Source organism: Rattus norvegicus, chromosome X, assembly GCF_021556685.1.
Source record: "Rattus norvegicus strain SHRSP/BbbUtx chromosome X, alternate assembly SHRSP_T2T, whole genome shotgun sequence".
Lineage (NCBI taxonomy): Eukaryota > Metazoa > Chordata > Mammalia > Rodentia > Muridae > Rattus > Rattus norvegicus.
The window spans coordinates 141457527-141483183 of record NC_141554.1 but is presented as its reverse complement, the minus strand read 5'-3'; the positions used below and the strand labels follow the sequence as shown (position 1 = coordinate 141483183).

The window sequence follows — 25657 nt, the reverse complement described above, 5'->3', positions numbered from 1 at the left end:
AGATAGCCCTACACCTACTAACATATTCAATGCACCATCTCTGTACATACTGACGATAATCTGCCTTTTTTTTTTAACTTTTGACTCTCTGGGAACCTTGTATAAATTAAATCATACCATTTGTAACTTATTGTGTCTGGCTTCTTTTTTTAAAGCTTAAATATATACTGTAGCTGTCTTCAGACACATCAGAAGAGGGCATCAGCTCTCATTACAGATGGTTGTGAGCCACCATGTGGTTGCTGGGATTTGAACTCAGGACCTCCAGAAGGGCAGTCAGTGCTTTTAACCACTGAGCCAACTCTCCAGCCCCCATGTAGGCCCTCTTAGTGGTTGGTTTCTCCTGGGACTTTCTCTTTTGCCTCTAAGGAATGATAAAGGCTTATCTGAACCTTATTAGAGTTGCTACTGGCCCTCACTGGTCTCAGTGGGAGAGGATGTGTCAAATCCTGTGGAGACTTGATGCCACAGGGAAGGGGGATGCCTAGGGGTATAGATGCCCTTTTCAGGTGAAGGGGAGAGGGGATGAAGAACTCTGGGAGGGGGACTGGGGACAAAAATGAGCATGTAATGATCAAAAAATCATGGCCCCTGTGCTGGCTCAGTGATGCATTGTAGTGGCTAGGCTGAATTGTATATATTTCCTGTGTATTTTCCTGTATGAGTTACCCTTTCCTGTGTGGTTTTTGATTAGAGAGATTTGTGTGTTTGTTGTGTAGATTTGAAGTACTGGGGAGGGAACTCCAGGCCCTACACATGCTAGGCAGGGACCCTACCACTGAGCTCTATCTCTAACCCCATTAGAGTGGTCCATAAACAAATGCACTGAGGTGGAGATGTGGAAGGCAGAAGGAACGCTATGGGCAGTTTTCAGCACACACACACACACACACACACACACACACACACACACACACACACCTTGACCCATATGTGCCGACACTACATGTGATCTGAGCCTCTGACTGATCAATCAAACCTTCCACGTATCCCACAATTTCTGTCCCATGATGTGTTTCCGTACTGCAGATTAAGGGACATCGTCCCCTCTCAACCATAAAATGAAAACTTCAGCATGAGATATCAAGCACCTAACTTACTCTACAGAGACTGTTCCCCAGCTCCTATGATATGAGCTGTCAAATCCCAGGCACAGATGCTCTCCTCTCCACAATGTGATGGGGTTGCCACCCCACAGTCAAAACTCTGACCCAGAATTGTTCCTGTTTGAAAGAACTGCAGGGACAAAAATGGAGAAAATCCTGAGGAAAAGGAAGTACAGAGTCAGGCCCAAGGTCGGATCCATCTCAAGGGGAGACCCCAAGACCTGACACCATTACTGAGGCTATGGGGCGTTCACAAAAAGGGAGCTCTCATGACTGCCCTCCCAAAGACCCAACAAGCAGCTGAAAGAGTCAGATGCAGATGTGTGCACCCAACCAATGGACAGAAGCTGCTGACCCCTGTGGTTGAATTAGGGGAAAGCTGGAGGAAGCTGAGGAGGAGGGCGGCCCTGTAGAAGGACCAGCAGTCTCAACTAACCTGGACCCCCGGGATCTCTCAGACACTGGACCACCAACCACGAGGCATACACCAGCTGAGATGAGCCCCCCAACACATATACAGCAGACGACAGCCCGGGTCTGGGTTTAGTCAGAGAAGATGCACCTAACCCTCAAGAGACTGGAGGCCCCACATGGAACCTATCCTGTCACATGGACCTTGATGTGTCGAAGTTCAAATAACTTGGTTCCAAACCCAGAATTGTAATAAAAATCAAGATGGCTGCCTGCACAGACAGCACAATTTGCTGTCTTTTTGGCCCCATTCCCATGAGATGGCAAGCCTTAGCAAAAGCTAGGATTTGTATTAAGAAATCTCTGAGCTGATCACTATACTTTTTGGTCCCAAAGGCAGCTATAGAGCTGACTCCCCATACACAAATGGCTTTTCACATGTGCTTGACCACCCATGTCAACCTAGGCCATTTGGGTCCTGCAGCCAGTTCCTGTCTTAGAGCTGCCTCTCTGAGAGCCATCATCCCCAAGGCTAGACCTGAATCAAACCACTCACTATGACAGCATAGCATCCCAGGGCAGTCTGAAAACACTAAACACCAGAGCCAGAAAGCCAGTTGAATGAGGTTTATTGTTTCAGATTGGGTTTGCCCCATCCCTTGAAGTTTTACTCCCCGCGCTGGCATTGGTGGTAGTAGGCCTCCCGCTCTTCAAGGTACTTGGCCCTCAGAACCGCAGCCCTCTCCTCGTAGGGGATTTTATCCGCTTCTGAACACCTGGCCCACATCCTCCCTGCAGCCTTGGCCACCTGCGCCACAGTCCAGTTTGGGTGTTGTTCTTTTATCTCGTCAAAATGGTCCTGGGAGAAGAGCAGGAACGAGGATGGTGGCTTCCGCGGTGCATCTGGATCTCTCCTTCTTCTCTCCCTTCTCGGTCCGGAATAGTTTCTCATTTCACGTTGGTACCGATCTTTGTCGCGCTTGGCCAGGGCTTCATACTTCTTTTTTTCCTTCTTTGAGATGGTCTTCCATTTTTCAGAACACTTTCTAGAAAATTCGGTAAAATCATAATAGGTGTTTGGCTGTTGCTCCCTTGTTTGATTTCTGAAATCCATCATAAAATGGACATAAGGAGAGACGTTCACTTTCGGTCTTACTTTGCTGTCTTTTCCCATGTTTATAGAAGCTCGAATTCCGATCCTGCTGATTGGAGAGCAGCGATTGGTCTTCACTACAGGAGCAGCCTAGACAGTGTCCTCCATGGGGTGAAATCTTCCCTCTGTGTGCGCCTCAGCCAGGGCCCAGCCTTTTCAGTGCTGGTGGGCATTGTTGCGTCAAAGAAGGGAAAATGTGATGTCATCCCTGAGCTGACCAATGGCAGCCAAGCTCAGTCACTTACAGGAAGGCCCTCTTCTTTAAAAAAAAAAAAGATTTATTTATGATATATAAGTACTCTGTAGCTGTCTTCAGACACACCAGAGGAGGGCATCAGATCCCATTACAGATGGTTGTGAGCCACCATGTGGTTGTTGGGAATTGAACTCAGGACCTCTGGAAGAGCAATCAGTGCTCTTAACCACTGAGCCATCTCTCCAGCCCTAGATTCCTTTTTTAAAATTATGTGTCTGTATGTGGGAATGTCCGTTTGTAAGTACAAGTACCTGAGGTACAAGTCCAGAAGAAGGGTGAGATCCCCTGAAACTGGACTTACAGGTGGTTGTGAGCTGCCCAACACGGGTGCTGGAAAGTGAAATTGGTTCCTTTGCAAGGGTAGCTGTAACTCCTGAGCCATCTCTTCAGCTCTTCCACAGTACTTCTATAAAGGATTTAACCTCTATTTCTAATTATATGCATATGTATGCATCTATATGTGGGCACGTGTGCATGAGTACAGGTGCCCAACAAGGCCATGTAATGGATCCTCTAGAACTAGAATTAGAGGCAGTTTCCTGCTCATTGTAGGAACTCAACTTCTGAGTCATCTGTCCAACCCCGTAGATTACTTTTGTAAGTTAAAAAAAAAAGTCTGTAAGCTGATTTCTAAAATGTGCAGAAACACTTTACCCTTATATACAAATCATTTTCTAGAAATCCCAACAGAGCATCTTGAAACCCAGCATCCGTGTTACACTAGTTTGGCCTCAATAACGCTCAGTAATCTCTAGCAAGAGATCGTATTTCCAAGATTAACGACCCCCATTCAAAACCAGTTCTTTGTTTCTTGTTTGAAAAGATGGGTTCTAACAGGCTCCCAAAACAGGACTTTTGTTTTCACATCATGTTATTTAAGTACTATCATTCATATAGTACACCTGGCCTTGTCCATCCGGCTTTTATTTTCCTAATCTCCCTGCCAGTACCATAAAAGAAACAGAGCTACGGAGAAGTAAAAGGCATAATTTGGAAGTCTGAGATCTGTTCTTTTCTAAGACAGTCTTGGGTAGCCAGGCTGGTCTTGAGCTTGTTAGGTAAATGAAGATGGTCTTAAACTCCTGATCCCTTAAATGCTAAGATTACAGGTGTGTACCACTGTTCATTTTTTTTTTGTGGTTCTTTTTTTCGGGGTTGGGGACCGAACCCAGGGCCTTGCACTTCCTAGGCAAGGGCTCTACCACTGAGCTAAATCCCCAACCCCCACTGTTCATTTTTGAGACTGAGTGTCACCAGGTAACCCAAAGTTGGTTCTAAGTGTATGATCCGCTTACCTCTGGCTCCTGAGTGCTGGAATAAATTATGGACCACTTTGCCCCCCTGCTTCCCTCCTGCTCTACAGATTACATCTCCATATGTAGCTTTGTAGACTAGGCTGGCTTTCACTCACAGAGATCCAACTGCCCCTGTTTCCCAAGAGTTGGAACTAAAAGTGGGTGCTACCATGCCTAGCTCTCTGCTGTATTTTGACAAAAAGTCAGGTCTGATTGACTTCACAACACTGACCACATACATGGACAACATATCTACCACAGTGAGTTTCAAATATAACTTTTCTTTTCTTTTTTTTTTTTTTTCGGAGCTGGGGCCCGAACCCAGGGCCTTGCGCTCGCTAGGCAAGCACTCTACCGCTGAGCTAAATCCCCAACCCCCAAATATAACTTTTCAAGTAATGGTACTTGATAGTTTTTCTCTTCTGCATGAAGTCAAGTGCATGTTTGTCATATACTATTTATGTCCATTTGAATCCTCATCCAAACAAGGTGACCAGAGAAGTACATGAACTAGCACTTTGCCTACACAACTGAAGACAATATACAAGGAGGTTTTCCTGTTGATATTTTTAAGAGGTAGATGTGGGGATCAGTAGTTTAATTTGTTGCTTTTGCAGAGGACCCAAGTTTGGTGCCTGGCACGCATCTGTCATATGGCTCACAGCTCCAGGAGTTCTGCTAACCTCTCCTGGATTCCTCAGAAACTGAAACATCCTCTCCCTCTCCCCCCTCCCCTCACACACACTTTTCTTTAAAAAAAAAATTGGACCTAGTAGGTAAACTAGGCATAGCTATATACACACACCTCTAACAACAGTACTTGGAGAGGTAGAGGCAGGAGAATCAGTAGATCAGTCACCCTTGACTATATCGATTATGCTATGACACCTTATCTCTAAATAAATAGACAGATGGCCTTGTCATTGAATTTTGCTCGAAATAGTAATAGGGTTTTGGTATGTCTTTCAGCAATTGCTAGGGACTGTAGATGAAACATTAAGCAAATTGTCAACAGGTGTAATTAGCTAAAGAGAACCATGTAACTAATTTTCATGTTTGTATTATAGTCTTTTAGTTGAGACTTAATCATGGATTTTAAATACACATACACACACACACACACACACACACACACACACACACACACGGGCTGGAGGGATGGCTCAGCGGTTAAGAGCACTGACTGCTCTTCCAGAGGTCCTGAGTTCAATTCCCAGCAACCACATGGTGGCTCACAACCATCTGTAATGGGATCTGATGCCCTCTTCTGGTGTGTCTGAAGACAGGACAGTGTACTAATATATAATACACACACACACACGCGCGCGCGCGCGCGCGCGCGCGTGTAGTTATGATATATAGGAAAGCATGCTCTGTGTGTCCCAGCCATCTTTTTATAAGAACAGAGGGTTAGAAACTACGCCTGGGAAAAGTGAAGTCCAGGAAGAAAAACTTTGATTTCTGACCGGGGTAGGAACCAGTAGCACAGATGTACAAAGTTCCAGCAGCAAGCGGTCTGTGGGAAGGGAATAACCTAGGTGTATGGTGTGGAACAGCTGAATGACCTGTTACCTGTGAAATAATCTGTACAGGCATGTTGGTGTGCTCACTCTCAGAGTTGCATACTGACTTGGAGGCAGTGGACTTGATTTAAGCCGTGGGGATCTGCACCATGTATCAGAAGGACCAAGACGAAACACAACTTTCTGGTTTTTCAAAGGCTGCTATTTCTCCCCATGATGTCTTTATATTGTGAAAGTCTGAACTGATCATACTCATTTTTGTTTAACCACAGCCCTCCAGTCCATCTGTATTTTGAGTTTCTTTGTTTGTTTTGTCATACCAAGGGACTGAACTCAGGTCAAAGAGTATGCTAGAACTACTCTTTACCCCCTCCCATATCTGTTTACTGTCCAGCTATTAAATGTCCTAGGCATTTGTAGTACTTCGAGGTAAAGCAAGAGAAACACGGCACTATAACTGTTACCCCTGATACACACTTTCACAAAACAGAACCGCAGACCTGAAATTCAGAACTCATTTATTGAATGAATAGTATATGCAAGAATACCATTTAAAGGAAACTAATACTACAAACTACAATTTTGAAAATAAAGCCAATATAACAGGAACAAAATATACATAACATTGAGGAATGTTTGATTTCTGACCCATGATGCATTCCTTATCTTTACAATTAACTTAAATGTCTGTTAAAACAAAACTGTGCCTTGGTCTAACTTCAGTGCTTTTTCAAAAAGCAACAACATTCTACAACACTTTTGCTTTGAGATATTTGAGATTCACACATTTGTTCAAGTACATAGATTCGATTTGATAGCAGATCTGTAGATCGATCATGTTACTCTCTTAGGATCTTGAGTCATGTACTAAGCAAGTACCACCTCAAGTTTGGAAACTGCTGATCCTTGACATGAAATTCATTTCAGGTGTGGCTTTTAAAACAATGAGATGAAAGCAAAACTCCCCCTCCCCCCAGGAACAAAGAGGTCTTATTAAAGTATAGAAACTCAAGTCTACCCTTCTACTCTAAAGAACATGTCTCACTAACATTTCTGGTAAGGCAATAAATGCTCCAGAATAATCTTCAATATACGCTTGCAAAGATTACACAGTTTAATATTAATAATGACAAAAAGGAACAAAACAAATGAAGAAAAAAAACAAGAAAAATAGACGCATCAAAATTTCAGGCTAAAAATACGCGTTAGACGGCAATGGAAGTATTTTTGGAAATGATGTAAATGCCATATATTTGCCAAATAATGTCATGCTTATTAAAACTACAGTTAAGGACTTAAGAGTTGTACAGTAAATACACTGCTGAGGTCTATTTATCTAAATATTAATACCACAATGTGATTGCTAGCCAGATGATGAAGATGCTACTTGGGAACGTAAGTACTGTACAATTTTTACATTGTAAGGCACTTTTACTCAGCATAGAATGAAAACAGGAACAAAGAATCAAAATATTGGAAGTTTACAACCAAACGTGAGTGTTTAATGTGACTTCAGTTTACATCGCAACTTTAAATGAAGGTTATTTAGCCAATCACACCACAGTGAAAAAAAAACCAGGTAGTTAGCCACTTATCTAAGCAACCAAAAGGTAAAGTGCTTTTCTGGTTGCTAGTGGCAGAGAAAGGGCTGAAGAAACCCATACAAAGTCATACATGTATTACATATCAAATCCATCAACTGACAGCTATAGTATTTGAAGTCCTTTATATAATTATTGACTGGCCATAATTACCCCTGGCACCTTCCATTTTTCTTTAAAAAAATCATTACAGTAGTTGTCCAAAAATGAAGGAGCTCTATTTCTCCATGGGTAATTCTATGGCACACAATGTAAAAATTACCTAGACACAGTGATTTAAAGATTTAAAAAATAATGGTTTTCAAGCTGTTATAAGGAAATAAAGTACAGATCCTTTGGGAAAAGTCACATCGCTTGGTAAACAAACTAAGATCTGTCCTTGCACTTCAAGTCGTGATGAACCTTGAAAATTAATCATACACATCATGGCATGTTAAGAGCAGAAGGAGAAGACGCACAAGGCAATCCACTACTAAAGCTAGTTTCCTTCTAAAATAACAATAAAAGATGGTTAAAAGAAAGCGAGCATTGAGTCCCTTGATTTAAGTAAATGTGTAAATACACACCTTAACAAAAATGATCTTAAGGGACTAGCAGTTTAAAAACCCAGTCAATAAGCACAGTGTGATTTTCCACCTGTTACATTTAAAAATGCTGCTCTACCAGCTACAGAACAGAACAATGTACAGTCAGTTAGTACGGTATTTCTTATTTGCAAATCTGATTCATTGTGGTAGGGTAACTAATGATTTGGACTCAGAATCCTTACCTTTCATATTGAGGTGCTATGGTAACATTAGGCAGACTGCAACTAAAGTTTTTGGTTTTGCCATAAAGAAATATGTAAGTGTGCTTCAGCAGGTAAGTGGATGTGTGTCACAAGCGAGAAACACCAGGGGAAAGCCTTTCTAAAATTCTGGTCATTAAGAAAACACTTGTGAGCCCTCGAAGAAAAACAGGGCACAAAAGCTTATTCAACATGTAAGCAAACTGATGACTGAAAGCGTTAATGTTTCTAAAATAGTGGTCACAGAATCAAAAATAAATACTGTTTTGCACAAAGATGGTTCCTTTTTTTAAAAAAAAATCTTTTAGCACATAAGACCTCCTTATATACATTGGGCCAATATGTGAAGTGTTCCACACAACAGGGCACTTGAGAGAAACTGGTTTCAGACAGGATGTCCAAAGTCCTTAGCGCGTTGGTGACCTCTTTCATCTCAAAGAGGTTTAATCTGATGTTGCCAAATGTTATTTTGATCTTGGTACGATTCCATTATGTCGCCAGAAGCTCTCTGTACAGCACAGAAAGGCGCACTGTCAAGAGTTTTGGCAGAAGCACTGGAACTCAGTTTGTCATCACCAGTCGCCCAGAGTCCATGCTGCTCAGTGACAACAACTGTAAAAAGGACCAAAGGAAGGCTTCAGCACGCTCCTTGAAAGAAATGGTTAGAGCATGTGCTGTCAAAGCCAAGACCAAAAGAAGGTTCTCTTCATTTGTAGTTTCCACTGCTTGAGTATGAAAACAAGAAAAAGTCCCCACATTACCAGATGTTGCTACCAGAGGCGTGTTTGCATGGTGAAGCCCAACTTGCTTCCGGTTTCCTTTGCGCATGGATCTACTACACAAACTTAAACACTCTAAATAGTAGAACTTTGTTCAGTCCAGAAATACAGTTTACTTCACTCAATGTCTGCTTTAACTGTTGACAGTATACACAGGGCTAATAGTGTTTCGATTGCTTCCCAGAAACTGCAAACTACAGCTACATAATATCAGTATGTCAAATCCGGCCATCTACTGAAGGCTAAGAAAACTAACAAGGTATTTTTAGACAGTTCAATGAAGGATCTAAGAGGCGGGCAGTAAAAAGTTACAAACCCTTTATTTTAGAAAAGAGTGGAAAAGAAGCACAGGAGTTATAGTTGTCTTATTCTCAGTTTTTTAACTCTCTCTGTCCCACGAACCTGTTTAAAAGATGATAAAAAATGTAAAATATGATGCTTAAGGTGATATAATCAACATAACATTATTGAGGAACAAGGGTATCTTATTGATGCCATATTCTAACTATGAGTACTGATGACATAGATAACTTGGTTATGACTCCAAAATTGACCAGCTAAAAGCAAAGCAAATACAACTGCACAGGGCTACACAACCCTAAGCATCCTGCCCCCACTTTTATAACTCCATACCACTTAACGCTTTTGCTGCATCCCGTCCTTCTGTTTCAGTGTGCATGGTATTCTGACAACAGAGCTTTAAATCAACTTGCATACCTAGTTTCCGTTAAGCTGCTGCTGGGTTAGTTGCTGATCAATCGCTACTCTTCCACGGCTTTTACTCTCTCGCTCCTCGTCTTCTTCATCTCGTTCATCGTTCCCACTATGGTTTTTACAATATAGTCTGCAATGATGAAAGACAAACATCTCAAAATCCTTTCTCCAATGGTGATAAGAATATAACCATCACTGCTAGCAGACGACGTCGGTTCCCTTGTAAGATAAGGGTTTGCTCGTTCACACTTGGTACCATGAGGTACGTCATCAGGTAATGGCACCTGACGATAAAAGCCCACATGGCGGAAGGAGAAAATGGACACAGAAAAGTTGTCATCGGATCTCCTCTTATACACCATGCCACACACGTACACCCACCCAACAAATAAATAAAATACACTTAACAAATTTCTTCTAAAACACAACTTTTATGGATAGGAGGGCTTTTATGAGTTCAAGGCCAGCCTGGGTTCCAACCCGACACTGTGTTTTAAGACAATTCAAAACAAAATCCAAAAGTCAACTTTGAGGTAAACAAATGAACTAATCAAACAGCACAAATTTATATCATGTACATAATTTACAACTACACTTTAAGAGAAATGTAGTTTTAAAGCATATTTACTTTGTATTTGTCTCTGTGGTAGGCACACCCAAAAGCCAGAGAAGGAAACCAGATCCCCTCAAAGAGCACAATGATCCATCTCTCTGGCCAAGGAATATATTAAAGGTGCTTTCCACCAACCCTACTGTCCAGTGTTTAATCCTCAGGACCCACATAGTCGGAGAACACAAATGAACGAATGAACACACACACACACACACACACACACACACGCACACACACTCATGCACACACATGCACACAGTCATAGGAAAGGTGATCTGAAGAAAATATGGCACATGCATTCAATAGTTTTGCTTAGCCATCAAGAATACATTTGTATTGGTACAGAAAAATGGGTGGAAGTGGAGAGAATGTCCTGTTAAGACCAATTTCATGAAGACAAAGTGTGTGGAGGTTACAGGCTGGAAAGACCTCAAAACTAAAAGGGGACCATTAAGCATGGGGTAGGGGAGAAGAAAGTAACAGGGCTGAGGGTGAGTAAAGTATATTGTATAGATACTGTAACATAGCCCACTTATACAGTTAGCATATAGTAACAAAAAGAAGGGGGAGAAAAAGAGGATGGTGGTCTAACTCAAACTTGGTCTTAGGTAGCTTTTACACTACACAAAGATAGAACAGTATCCTTTTGTGGTTACCTCTGGATAAAAATAGGCATTTATTCCCCACAAGGTTTACAACTAACATTTGAATAGAATAGACGGTAAGCATGGGCTTGGCGTATTGTAATAACTGACTACAAGCTATGTGAGGATTTTTGAGAAGGGGTCTCATTATGTAGCCAATGAGAACAAGCAATCCTAGAGGCCAACCTACAATTTGTATGTAGCCTAGCTCAGATTCATTATTGTATGAGTGACATCAATGAGCTATGTCTCCCGCCATCCTTAATTTAGGACTTTTTGGTTTGTTTGTTCTGTTTCACCAAGATAGACTTATATAGCCCAGGTCCCCCTCAAACTCATTGTAGCTGAGGCTGGCCTCTGTATTCGGAGTGCTAGGATAACATGCATGAACTATTCTTGCTCAGATTGTCAATCTAGTTTTGTTCATACCTCAGGTTGTAAAACATTTAACAGCTTCACAGAGATCTGTACTCTTCAAATACTGCACATTGGAACTACATCATGTAAATCAATTATTCTTAAACCAGACGTTCAGAGATTCAGAGTGAGAACTCTAGGCAGCACCATCATCTGTTAAGCATCTTCCCCCAAACATAGCCCCAGTCTAACTTAAACCTTTGAACCAAATTGAAGTTTACAGGAAAGGTGGAGAGGGAAGAGGAAACAGAGTAAGAATCAGGACAGTAAACAGAGAAGTACAGAATTAGAGAACTTTTCCAAGGAAGCTTACAAAGATCATTCAAGTAGGAGAGGAGAGATGGGAGTGATGGGGTGGAGTCTGTACTAAGTGTTTTCTGTTCTATAGAAGAACCATCATGGCATCTGCCTCCCTACCCCACATCTCTCTCTCTCTGGCATGTACCACCACACCCAAATTCCCTTGACTTTTCAACTATAAAGTCAGAGATTAAAAATAGCTGTTCGACGGGGCAGGAGAGATAGCTAGGTGGTTAAGAGCGCCAGCTGTTCTTACAGAGGACCCAGGTTCAATTCCCAGCACCCACATGGCAGCTCACAACTGTCTACAGCTCCGGTTCCAGGGGATCTGACACCTTTATACAGACAAACATGCAGTCTAATCACCGATGTCCATAAAATAAAAATAAATAATTTAAAATGGCTGTTAAAGAAGGGAGACCATACTTAAGTGGCCCAGATGCCACTTCATTCAGAAATATTCCTTTGCATTTGCTATTTCTCTCCATAATCTATGTGCACAAGGACACCCATTTGAGATCAACAGTCTATCAACAGATGTTACGGGGATTTCAGGAGACACACACACACACACACACACACACACACACACACACACGATTTTTTAAGTTTGTTTTCTTAAGATTATTATGTACAAAGTGTTCTGCCTGCATATAAGTCTGCATGCCACAAGAGGGCATCAGATCTCATCACAGATGGTTGTAAGCCACCATGTGGTTGCTGGGAATTGAACTCAGGACCTCTGGAAAGGCAGTCAGTGCTCTCAACCGCTGAGCCATCTCTCCAGTCCTTAGGAAGCATATTTTACTGTGAAAAGTTTAAAGAACAATTTTAAATTATCATGGCCAAATACTTTTTAGAGGTGGCCACTGAAACATGACTTTTTTTCTTCACTTATTTGAGACAGTAGGCACTCATAAAGCCTCATATGACCTTGAGTTTGCTATAGAGCATAGGATGACCTTGAACCGCTAAATACCCATCTCCACACTCAAAGTGCTATACACACCCATTTTTATGCTGTGACAGGGATTGAATTCAGGGCTTCATGCATGCTAGGCAAGTCTCCACCAACTAAGCCAACCCAGCCCCATAATATGATTTTCTGGCAGCCAAGAAGTTAATCTAAATGTCTAAAACAGGAGCCAATAAAAAAGTGATTAACCAATACAATGAAAAACCATACAACCATAAAACAGATGTAGAATTGTTCAATGTCCCAGATACAACAAAGGGAAAACAGATTGTAACCAACTGTCTCCCACATCTGACATCTTTTCTGTGTGCCCCTCAATCCTGTTTAATTATGCTCATTACTGCTTAGATAAAATTGTTAACATTTTTGGATCTGCTTAACATTCTATTGGTTTTTACATTAATTTGGTGACTAGGTATCTTTCAATGCTAAATCCTTCTACTGAGGAATGTAATATAGTTCACTTGAGTGCTTAGCAAAATGCAATTGTTTTCAAAGCTGGATAAAGTATGTGCATGTGTGCATGTGCACATAGGGAGACAGAGGGGAAACATTTTTCCTTTACATTTTCAAACCAATTATGACTGAAATTGCCTTTTAAAAAGCATCTCATATTGTACAATCTTAATTTGCTTTCATTCATTTTCCTGAGTTTACACTTGATTCTTTTGTATTTTCTTAGTAGATAATATCAGTAACCAGAACTAATCACTGTATTTATTTGTTTTCTTTTTGTGGTGCTGGGAATGAAACTTGGCTTTGAATGTTCTAGTCAACTGTGCTGCTGTTGAGCTACACACTAGCCCTTCTCTCTTCTTTTGTTGCAAGAGCTAACCCTGTGGAGTATGTTGGAGATAATGCTGGTGTGGGTGCCTTTGTCTTGTTCCTAACCTGAATAAATATGTATTTAGTCTAATTGTTCTATTAGGGATGAACATGAGAATGGCCTCAAGTTTGACCCTCATTGCAGACCTACTGAATTAAAACATCTGTGGTAGGACACAGGCATAGACAGTTCCAAAAAAGGCCCAGTCTAAGTCTGGTGATTCTGAGGCCCAACCCTGGGTTGGGAACATTGCTTTTACTTTAACACTAAATAAACTATTTGTTGATTTCTCCTGGTCATCCTATTAAGATTCCCAACTTAGTAAAAGTACCCTTGATATAATACTCTAAGATTCTGCATTGACACTCAAGAGTTATAAACTGGACTCTCACCTTTTACTTGGGAGGTGGTAACATGGTTTTTTTCTTTGCTAATTTACAATAAATCACATGAACACTTATTTTCAATTTTTTGAGTTGTATGTTTATAATTTATATTAACATATATAAAATTTATACTGACTTTATAATTCATACTGATGAGACAGGTAGTTTGTTGATTTGAATTGTTTGCCATTAGTTAAGAATGTCTTACACAGGGGTTGGGGATTTAGCTCAGTGGTAAAGCATTTGCCTAGCAAGCACAAGGTCCTCAGCTTCAAAGGAAAAAAAAAAAGAAAGAATGTCTTACACAATAAAGTAGAAGTCTTCCATTTCTTGCTTTGTGTTAGATGTCTATATAATAATCTTCACAATATCTGTTGCTCAAAGGCCTAACAGCACTAGCATATTTTTTAAATATTTATTTTATCTATTTGAGTATATGGTTGCTATCTTCAGACACACCAGAAGAGGGCATTGGATTCCATTACAGATGGTTGTGAGCCACCATGTGGTTGCTGGGACTTTAACTCAGGACCTCTGGAAGAGCAGTCAGTGCTCTTAACCTCTGAGCCATCTCTCCAGTCCCCCAGCATTAGCATGTTATGTGGGCACCCAAAGGGTTTGATGACTTAATGTGTAGCTGCTTTATCCACAAACACAAGAGCACAAAGTAATTGTTTCATTGAATGTTAGTTATTGTTTTACTGCATATTAACCCCCATGAAAGTGTTTCACAAGTTTCAAAGACACATCAAGTTCAGGGATTCCTATCCAATTACTCTGCTTCTGATGGAAAGAATGGAACCAGTATAAATACACAGGTAAGTGGAAAACGAAGAGCAATGTGCAATCCTGAATTTCAGAATACATTCTATCTGCAGCTCTTAGGGGAGGAGTGACAGCAGAACTTAGATACAACAAACAAGCACCTGAATCTGAGAACATGAGGTCGAGCAGAAGCAAAAGGACACAAGAGGGATGAACAGGCTATTGAGAGTGACCGAGGTGGGAACTGGTGACACTTTAGTGTGCAGTTGTGAGGGTAGCCACCAAATACAAATACCTCTAATCCCAACACCAAGGCAAAAGATGTTTGAGTTGGACACCAGTGAGGCTACACAGTGAGAACCCTGTCTTAAAAATAAAATAAAACCAAAACCAAGTCTTAAGCTAGAGTTCCTCTCAGTGCTGGCGTGCTTATGTACAGCAGGTTCACCTTTGCCCTCTTGGTCTTGGCTCTAGCACATTTCAAAAGCAAACTCAAATACTTCTTACCACGGGTTAGGTCACCTCTTTCATCTCCAGTATTATAGCTGTTTGTAACTACTTATGAGTGAATACATAAATACATTTAATTTAAAAAACTAGTGTTATCTTTTTAAGGGCACTAGGTGTTTTTATAATGTATAATTGAGCACTGATTTGTCTGGTCATTTAATTAAAAGGTAGAGCTGTAGGGAGAGCCCAATAAACTGTAAGCTTCCTGAGTCCAGTCTTGTCAATATCAGCTCCCGCATAGTTTACAAATGGATGAATGCTAAACCAGGGGCGTATATACAGTCAGAGAAAAGGCTAACTGGAGTTCTCACTCCTTGTACAATAGTCTTAATATTCTAAATTTGCCTGAAACATTGTCAAATAATAGAGATTAAAAAAAAAAACTAGTGTTCCCTTGGGGACTCCTAGAGACTGAGCCACCAAACAAAGACTGAGCTTGGGCTGGAGACAGGCCCCTGCATATATGTAGCAAATGAGCAGCTTGGTCTTCATGTGGGTCCACCAACAACCGAAGCAGGCTGTCCCTGACCCTGTCCTGACCTGCCTGTCTGTGGATCCTGCACACTTAAATGGGTTTCAGTGGAAGAAGATGTGCCTAGTCCTATAGCAACTTGACTTGCAAGAATAGGGGTGGGAGGTTTCAGTGTGGGGGTGACACCCAGAGAGGACTTCTCCTTCTCTTTTGGGAAGGGACATGTTTGACCCTGTTGCCTGCTTGCCTGTCTGTGGATCCTGCACCCCTAAATGGACCGCCTTGTCTGGCCTAAGTGGGAGAAGATGTGCCTAGTCCTTTAGCAACTTGATGTATAGGGTGGGGGTGGAGGGTGACACTGAAAGGAGGGTTTCCCCTTCTAAGGGAAATGGGGGAAAATTTAATAAAAAACTAGTGTTATCTTTTTAAAGGCACTAACTTAACTGACATGTTAGGAAAAACAGACACTTGTTATCTTACTTGTAAATTCCTCGGGACATGTTTTCAATGTATTTTGCCTTGTCTTGTACTCCACAGTGGTAATGGTAGGTTTTAACACAGGCTTTTATTTCACATCCAATAGTAGCACCAGGCTGACTGCAAAGTGTACATTTCTGTTAAAAAAAAGAAAGAATAATGAGGGGCAATACTTCAAGGTTCAGGCAATCTTATGTATTCTATGTTTTAGCCAACTACTTCAGTTTACACACACACACACACACACACACACACACACACACACACACACACACACACACACACACAAAGAGCTGGTGCAATAACCCAGTGGTGAAGAGTACTGGCTGTTCTTGCAGAGGATCAGAGTTCAGTTCCCAGCAACCATGCTCCATAGCTCACAATGCCTATAACTCCAGCTACCTAGTACTCATGGGTTGCAGGCAGCTTGTAACTGCCTGTAGCTCTGGGTACCTGATCCCCTCTTCTGGCCTTCATGGTCAACCACATACATGTGTGCATACAGCCAGACAGACATACCCATAAACAAAAATAAGTAGTAAGAAAAGAAGAAAAACAGTAGCCATTTCTGTGGCAAAAAATACCCCAAAAAAGTAAGTTTATATAGCATATGATCAAAGTCATGACTCCATGTAAGGTTGGACTCTAAATATAGATGACACTCCTTAATTTTACTAGCACAAAAAGAATGATACTGTATATTTTAGTGGTTTGACTCCCTTTCCTTCCTGAAATGAGATCCTTTCCAATTATGATTGGAAAAAATGAGAAAAACAGGAAAGCAATCCCTGCACTAGGAGGCTCTGTAAAGTTTCCAGAATGGAACGGGGAAAACGATGGGGCCAAAATCCTTTCAAAGCTTCTGAGTATAGCCTAGATAAGCTTCTCCTAAATAAAGCTGCGAGATTAACTGGTGCCCGCTGCAAAAGAGGGTTCATAGTGCACTCAGACCGACAAGCAGGAGGCAAACATTCTTTTTTCTAGAATGTTTCAAAGCCCTTCTCAGGGAAGGGGGGCATAGCAAACAGCTTGCAAGTTCATTCAACTGCAGATGCCCTTTTATTATTGAGTGCTGGGGGAGGACTGTGATGGGCTCACTTCTATTAGAGTACATGCAGGGGGCTGGTTAGCATTTACCCTAACCTTTAACAGAGCCATACAGTAAGTTCATGAAGAAAACTAAACTTCTGTCCCATTCACTTTAGACTTCTGTTAAACATCATAGCACTGTTTGCTGTGGAGAAGGTGGTTTTCCTATTAGGTTTTAGTACTAACGATTTCAGTGAAAGTGATCAAAATTAACAACCAAATGACTTGAATCTAAAAAACAGGTCATTTTCCCTTTAAAATAAGAAGCTCCACAAAAACAGGCATTTCTAGTGGATCTGACAAGAACCATAACCATCTGAGGTTCACACATGAAAGACTGAAGAACTTCACAAAAGGGGAAACAAATGGACCAACTCATCCCAGACAGCCATTGTGGACTTGATAAGTCCACATGGGATGATACAGTCCTTCCTGTGTAATAGTATTATGGCTCTAAGAGGTGAAACCAAGTCTGTTTATGTCCTTATGTGTAATTCCTATTTGACAACTTTTTAAAAATTGTCTTATATTATGAGTGTTTTGACTGAATGTATGTATGTATACTACATGAATGCCTAGATCCCTTGGAACTAAAGTTACAGACAATTGATCACTGTGTGGGTACTGGGGACTGATCCTGGGTCCTCTGTAAGAACAGCCAGCACTCTTAACTGCTAAGCCATCTCTCTAACCTCTTATTTAATTTTTCAAAGTATTTCTTTTATTCTAAATTAGGTTTCTATGTGTGTATCTATGTGTGGAAATGTGCACATGTGAGTACAGGTACCTGTAGAATTCAGAAGGGGTGTTGGACCTGGACCTAGAGTTACAGGGAATTACAGGGAGTTACAGGGAGTTATGATCTGGGTGCTGGGCACCTAATTCAGGTCCTCTCAAAGACAAGTATGTTCTCTTATCTCTTAGGCCTTGAGCTGTCTTTCTAGGCTTTGTAATTCCCGCTTTAAATATAAATATGGAGGATGAAAAAAAAAGATTAAAAAGAAAACAACGGGATGTAAAATAAATCATAGGAAATGACGTAGAGGGGGCTAAAGAGATGGCTCAGCAGTTAAGAGCAGATTCAATTCCCAGCAACCCTGTGATGGTTCAGAACTGTCTTTAGCTCCAGTTCCAAAGTACCCAAACCAATAAACCCATTTTCTGACCTCCACAGGCACTTCATGCACATGAATATATGCAGACCAAATACCCATCCAGATTATAATATATATGAGAACCACTGCAGGAGCTGGGGAGATGGCTCAATTGTAAAGAATATATACCAGTCTACCCATCCAGATTATAATATATATGAGAACCACTGCAGGAGCTGGGGAGATGGCTCGATGGTAAAGAATATTTACCAGTCTTGCAGAGGTGCATCCACATTGTGGTTAACAACCTCCTGTTACTCTAGCTATAGTGACTCTAATGCCCTTTTATGGCTTTTGTAGGCACATGCATAAACATGTATACATAGAAATACATACATACACATACACATACATACACTGAGAGAGAGGGACAGAGAGAGAGGAGGAAAGGGAGAGGGAGAGGGAGAGGGAGAGGGAGAAGGAGAGGGAGAGGGAGAGGGAGAAAGAGACCTAAAAATAAAGTGTAAAATTGGAAAAAAGCCCATAAGACATTTCATAGGAAGACCACTGAAGTTGCTGTTCACCAGCCTAGCTCCAGGTTCAGAGAAAAACTAATTCAAAGGAACAAGGTAGAGAGAAACAGAGCAGGACACCTGACATCTGACTCTTGCCTCCAAACACACTCACACAGGCACAAAGCAACACAGACACACACAGACACACACACAGACACACACACAGACACACACACACACACACACACACACAGATCATAAGAGTTGATACAACAAGAATTGAAAGCACAGGTGACTTCAGTACTATACCTGGTAACTTGGTAACTGATGAATCAGGGTAAGGACTGGTATTGTTACCAGCCTGAAATTTTTCAAAACCAAACTTGAAAAAGTTTGCCTTCCACTGACACTCTCTGCAGTCACCAACTCTAAGGTTACACTTCTTAAAGCTACTGGCCAGTGGCCATATTAAAACTATGAAGTGCTTTACATTAATTTTCTTGATAACTGGATAGATAGGGGATGTATCCTAAATTTAAAGCAGAATCAAAAGTATCATGGCATAACACAAATACATATATAATAAAATCACAGACCATCCTTTTTCCTCGCTTAATCTCCTGAAGTACAGTTTTAATATCAAAATCTCCAAATTCTGCTCTTGATGTTGTTGTGAGCTGCACAGTGCCAGAAGAAAACAACTACAAAAGAAAAACACAAACCATCACTCCTGCACCGCTCTCAGGAGAAAAGACTGTGAACAGCACAGTAACAGTGACATTCATGAACCTCCCAGAGCAAAAGACTTTGCCTAAGGAATCAGTATCAACTCAAGTATTTTAAATATTTTCTTGTCTCATTACAATATAAACCAAAATGGAAACAATTAAAAACCCAACTAAGATTAAATACCCAGCTTTAAAGAACAAAGATTCCAATAATACTATCACCCTGTTTGCCTAGTTAATATTCCCAGAAAATTTTTGAAAAGTAGTTTAAATTGGTGAGTTTCAACTAATGATACAATTAGAATACTTTCTGATCTTCTAATTCTAAAACAAATATATAAAGTAAAATCTAATCCATGCAGGTCCCTTAAGACACATATTTTGAAAAAGAAAAATCTGGGTAAATCTACTATGCATTCTAGTCCAGAACTTCTGTTTATTTGGATATTTATTGAGGGGTTATTGTCTTAAATTTTTTATTATACTTACACATTTCTATATGTGACACTTTATGTGGGTGGAGGTCAAAGAACTCAAAGTTGTCTGTCCTTTCTGACTTTCAAGTCCTGGAGGTAGCAAATGCCGTTACCTGACTGGGCCCTTTGACTGGTCCAATTTATTTAGATTTTAAGGCAGTACCTCACTATTTGCTATAGGCTGGCCTTGAACTTAAACTTGAGACACTCCTTCTGTTTCAGCTTCCAAAGTGCAGGGTTCGCAGCCTCATGACTTCACACTTAAGTAACAACTTCTTATCTAAATAACTTTTCAAAATTAATCATAAGTGAGATTAGTAATTCGATACAATCTAGCTCAAAAGATCAATCAGATCAGGATCTGTAGGTGTAAAATAGAATCTCTCCAAGGGACATTAGAGTCTAATAGAAAAAAATACATTTATAAATAACAGCAATATAGTGTGTTATATACCATAATAGTGATATTTATTAGGTTATAAGTTGAAGCCCAAAACATTTATACACATTCATAAATGTTTTAATGATGATTATAAAGATGAAATGCTTATACTATAAATTAATTATAGTATATTTCAATATGTTTTTTAAAAAAGTCATAAGTGTATTAAGACTTGGTGTCCAGTGGTGGTGGCACAGGCTTTTAATCTTAGCACTCAGGAGGCAGAGGCAGGTAGATCTGTGAGTTCAAGGCCAGCCTAGTCAAGTTCCAGGGCAGTACAGGGCTATACAGACAAACCCTGCCTTGAAAAATTCAGAGCATAACATATTAATTGTGATGATTTGTAGTCATTGCCAATTTGACACAATCTGTCGGAACCCTGGAGACAAATCTTCAGATGTCTGTTAGGGAATTTCTAGATTAGGCTGAGGTGAGGAGACATACCCTAAATGCAGGTAGCATCACTTCATGGACTGGGGTCCCAAACTGAATAAGAGAAGCAAACTGAGCACCAACGGTCACTGTCCTGGATACACTGTGACCAGCTGCCTCATGCTCCTGCCACATCACCTCACTTCCCCATCACCATGGACATTCCCCTCATAGTATAATCCAAACTAAACAAACCTACCTACTGTCTTCCCCTCCCTCCCTCTATTTTTCTTTTTCTTTTTGTCTTTTGAGACAGGGTCTCATTATGAAGCTCTGGCTGGCCTTGAACTCCGAGACCTGCCTGCCTTTGCCTCCCTAGTGCTGGGATTAAAGGCAAGCGCAGCACTCCTTTCCTCCCAAGCCTTCCTTTCTTAAGCTGCTCATGTATTTTGTCAAAGCAATGCGGAAAGTAATACTTCACTATATTTTACTATGCAAAGCCCTAAAACAATGTTGGAAGCAAAAGTACCATATTAGATTACCAGCTAAATGATTTTTTAAAAATACACAAGAAATACCATGCCTACCATGCACTTGTAATGCGCGGCTGCCTTCTTGGCATTAAATATATGCAATTTCCCTCTTGCTTCATTTTCTTCCTCCCCTACATGGCAAAATCCACATTTAGGCCTGGTATCATTAGGACTGCTCCTGTGTGGAGACCTATCTCGCTGTAAATAAAAAGGAGGAAAACCCTTATAAATCGATTCAAAGCTTATTTACTACTTCAAACAGTAAGACTTCCCTGTAGACACAGTTCAAATGAAACTATTCATGTTGCAACAAATGGGAGAAGTCCACTAGGTCTGACTTACGTAGGAACTGCTTTCCGTTTCATCTGTTCCATGGGAGGATGTGGATCTGGTGTCTTCCGCCAGACCTTTAAGGTTGGTTTTTCTTGGTCTTCCTTTGCGACTTTTCTTCTTAGTTTTTGGAGATGAGGGCTCCAGTTCATGTTCATTAAAACTTTCTTCTAAATCAGCTGCTCAAAAAGAAACCGAAGCTCTACATGGGTCAACCTTAACAACCAGCAGTAGATCCAGGGGTCTCCAGAAACTATGCTTTTCACTAGCATGAAGGAGCCCCTAGGAGGGACGCCTGGTCTATGGTCTACTCAACAGGGTTCAATCTCATGTCTCAAATAACTGAATACAACAAGCCTTTTGATTGTAACCACTGTAGCCTTATTTCCTTTGACTTTGTAATTCTATAAAAATGGGTTCTGTGATACAAGTTGTTTGGCTTCTAAACATTATTAGGTCAGTTATAATAAAAAAAAAATCTGACTTTTTTCTATGCACACTGACCATATCTCAAAACCTAATTTGCCACACCAGGCAAGTGGCAACAGTGTCAGCAGACACCTGACCTGCTACCATTACTGCATTTTGAATTGGACAGCATTGATGTAGATAGTTCCTCCATTATGAAAACTGAATGAACAACTTCAACTTGAAAGCCATCTATGATTGAGCTAATCGATCAAGTAACGAAACATGTTCCAATACAAAAAGCTCTAACATAAGCAATAAAAAGCCATTTTGTGAGTTAGCTGTATATACATATATACTTTCATGAAACTCTTAGAAATACAACTACTTTTTCCCATAAATAAAACAATTCTACCATTAACAGAAAGTGTTTGACTCAGCTATTCATTATAAATATTTATTTATTAAAGGCCCACTATATGGGTCCATGAAATGGCATGTTGGGTGAAGGTGTTGCAACCAAGCTTGGTAACCTAACTTTGATTCCCAGAACCAACAGAACAGTGGAAATAGAAGTTGTCCTGACCTCTACATGTGCTCAAACATGCATCATACATACACACAGTAAACATTTTTAATCTCATTATATATAATGTATTTAGTATTGAAAATGGTATAACAACCAAATATTAATTCACCTTGGGTCCAAACTATAAATGTTTTAGGCAAAACTCTCTAAAACATTCATTGACTTTCCTTTAGCATGCTACTGACTGTAATTTTAGAAACTAATTTTTCAATTAGAAATTATATCAGCTCCTATTCTCAGATGCCAATACCTTTCTTTAGGACATGCATTCACGACAGTAAAGGACATTTCAATTGGTATATTTGAATACACGTAAACTCAGGCATAATACAAGTATTAGATTTTAAATGTTATATCAATTAGTCCCAAAGTGTGAGAAGAGAGTATTGAAAACCAACTTTGGGGCCTGTGAAATAGTGAGTCAGTAGGTAAAGTGCTTAGTGCCAACCCTGACTACATGAGTTCAATCCCTAGGATCTGCATGATGGAAAGAGAGAACCAAGTCTAATGTGCACACTGTGGCATGTGCATGATCCCCTCCCCCCAAACACACACACACACAAGTAAATGTAGTAAAAACGTTAAACTAATTTTAACAGCACCTTTGTACTATTTGGTGGTTTAAAGAAGCTGCATCTGCTTTTCTAATTGTAAGAATGGGGACTATTCATCCATCCCTGAGGAGAATATATCTCGTACAATTTTTATTCTTTTTTACTTAGAAAGCTCTGCTTATTTTATTCTACATGTATGGATGTGCCACCACGAATGTATGTTTATTATATATGTGCCTGATGCTGAAGGAAGTCAGAAAAGGGCACTGCACCCCTCAGAATTGGAATTATAAACAATTATGAGGCACCCCATAGGTACTGGGAACCAAATTCAGGCTCTCTGCAACTGCGGCATTGCTCCAAACCTCTTTTAAACATTTTTCAAGACTGGTTTGCACTTTGTAGTCTGGGCTGACCCTGGATTTATGGCATCCCTCTTCCTTGACCCCTGAGTGCTAGAGCCGTAGGTTTGAGTGGCCATATCTGCAGCCTAAAAATTATCTTCAAATAAACCACCTTTCATAATCATAGTTTCTTGTAGCTACTCAAAGTGCTTAGTGGTTATAAATTATGCTATCAAATTATTTCAATAAGCATAGAAGAGTAGTAATAATTGTAAGCTAGACCTAGTTGCTAATGCTAATACTCACCTTTTTAAAGATTTAGTTTTATGTTTTTGCATGTGTACACACTCACACTGGCTTCTACAGAAGCCAGAAGAAGATGCTGGATCCACAGGATCTGGAGTTACAGGAGTAGCCACCTGATGCGAGTATTGGGCATTGTGTATTCTACAAGAGCAGCACGTGCTCTTAACACCGTGCCAACTATCCAGCCCCGTGTTTATTAATTTAAAACTTCTATTGAAGTTGCATTTCTTTTTACTGTATGTGTATGGGTATTTTGCCTGACTATATGTCTGTGTACCATGTATGTGCAGTGTGTACAGAGGCTAGAAGAAAGTGTCAGTACCTCTGGGTCTGGAGTTACAGACAGGTGGCATGTGGGTGCTGGGTACCAAACCTAGGCTCTCTGTAAGAGTACCCGGATCTCCGAATTGCTGAGTCATCTCTCTGGCCCCATGATTACTATCTTTAAGCTGTTGCTTTCAAAAGGAGTAAAAAGGGGCCAGAGAGTTGGCTCAGTGGGTTAAGATGCTTGTCACCAAGCCTGACAATCTGAGTTTAGCCCCTACATACACATACAAACTTGTGCATGCACAAATACATACAGCTGTAAAAATGTGCAAATATAAAGTGAATAACTACAAAGTTAAAATAAAGACTAGAGCTCCTATCCGAACACACATGCACAGGAAGACAACAGAAGGTGTAGGCCTCCGCTAAGCCTGTGACAAATGCCCATGGTGCCTGCACTCAGCCAGAAAGCAGCAGGACACTGAGCTGGACATCAGCCTGGACTACACAGTGAGATCCTGTTTGAAAACAACACAAGGCAAAACACATGGGACTTGATTCTGGAAACTCATTAATTATATCAAAAACCTTGGGGTCACCTCTGATACTTCTGCCTCATCTTGATACTAGATTTAACCTTCAAGTTTTATTTCCAAAAGAGATGACATGGGTTTCAGACACTTAATATAAAATAATATTTTACTTAGGATTGGAAAATTAAATTGCTTTATTATAAAACTATACTTGAATTTAGTGTTCCACAACACTTCATGTTGTATAAGGCTAACACGACAGATTAATATCAGAAATATTGAGCTACAGACAGTAAATGGTAAAGAAACTGTCACAGGTATCAAGTCCTTTGCTCTAGAGACCAATGAAGTACATAGTTCTCAGGGAATGCCTAAAATAAAATCCTTTAAATCTCCATCATAAATTACAATCATAAAGTAGAACAAATTTCCCATCAGAACAAATCTTCGCTGTTTCTGACAAAGTACTCAATAGAAAATAAATTTGAGCTAAAAAGCCAAATTCTCTAAATGTAAATATGGCCAATACTGGGGCCAGGGAGATAGCTCATGGGTTCAAGCACTGACTGTTCTTCCGAGCACTCACACAACAGCTTGCAACTCTCAAGATCTCCAGTTCCAGGGGATCCAGAGCCTTCTGGCCTTCTCCATGGACAATAGGCATACGTGCAGTACAGGTGTACACAGCAAACGATTGTAAAAATATATCTTAAAAACTGCAATACTTGAAGATTATGCCTCAAATGCCACAATGTAAGTATAAACGTACGCTATATACGAAGGAAACAAAAAGGCCTGATAATCTATAGAACTATATTGTGAACCAAAATCAAGCCAATTTGAAGTTGTTCGTATAGTATGAAATAGAATTAGAACTCTCTCACTAAGAAAAAGTCACTCTTAAGTCATTTTAGTTGAGTCTTTGAGAAGATTCAGGCAGAAAAGTGCACTTACTAAGGCTGAAGACATGAATTCAATTCTGGGTTACCCAAGACAGGAGGAGAAAACTGACTCCCACACGTTAGTTTCTCTCTCTCTCTCTCTCTCTCTCTCTCTCTCTCTCTCT

General features: G+C 40.4%; 2 protein-coding genes across 5 annotated transcripts in view; both read right to left on the bottom strand.

The window, feature by feature from the left end:
* Nucleotides 1–2129: 2129 nt before the first annotated feature.
* Nucleotides 2130–3470, bottom strand: Hmgb4l1 (high-mobility group box 4 like 1). The gene has a single exon (XM_087601019.1). The coding sequence runs from the start codon at nt 2689–2691 to the stop codon at nt 2185–2187; it is 507 nt and encodes a 168-aa protein (XP_087457145.1). The 5' UTR covers nt 2692–3470; the 3' UTR covers nt 2130–2184.
* Nucleotides 3471–6245: 2775 nt separating this feature from the next.
* Nucleotides 6246–25657, bottom strand: part of Phf6 (PHD finger protein 6) — a 43061-nt gene continuing 23649 nt past the window's right edge. For 2 of the 4 annotated variants that reach the window (NM_001402228.1, XM_087598816.1), the window contains 6 exons: nt 21603–21769; nt 21315–21458; nt 19306–19410; nt 16015–16148; nt 9629–9755; nt 6246–9313 (listed from right to left, as the gene is read on the bottom strand). In NM_001402228.1, coding sequence (NP_001389157.1) covers nt 9629–9755; nt 16015–16148; nt 19306–19410; nt 21315–21458; nt 21603–21769 — 677 coding nt within the window. In that variant the 3' untranslated portion in view covers nt 6246–9313. The remainder of the gene's footprint in view (nt 9314–9628; nt 9756–16014; nt 16149–19305; nt 19411–21314; nt 21459–21602; nt 21770–25657) is intronic. The other 2 variants (XM_087598815.1, XM_087598817.1) reach the window with 1 other exon arrangement.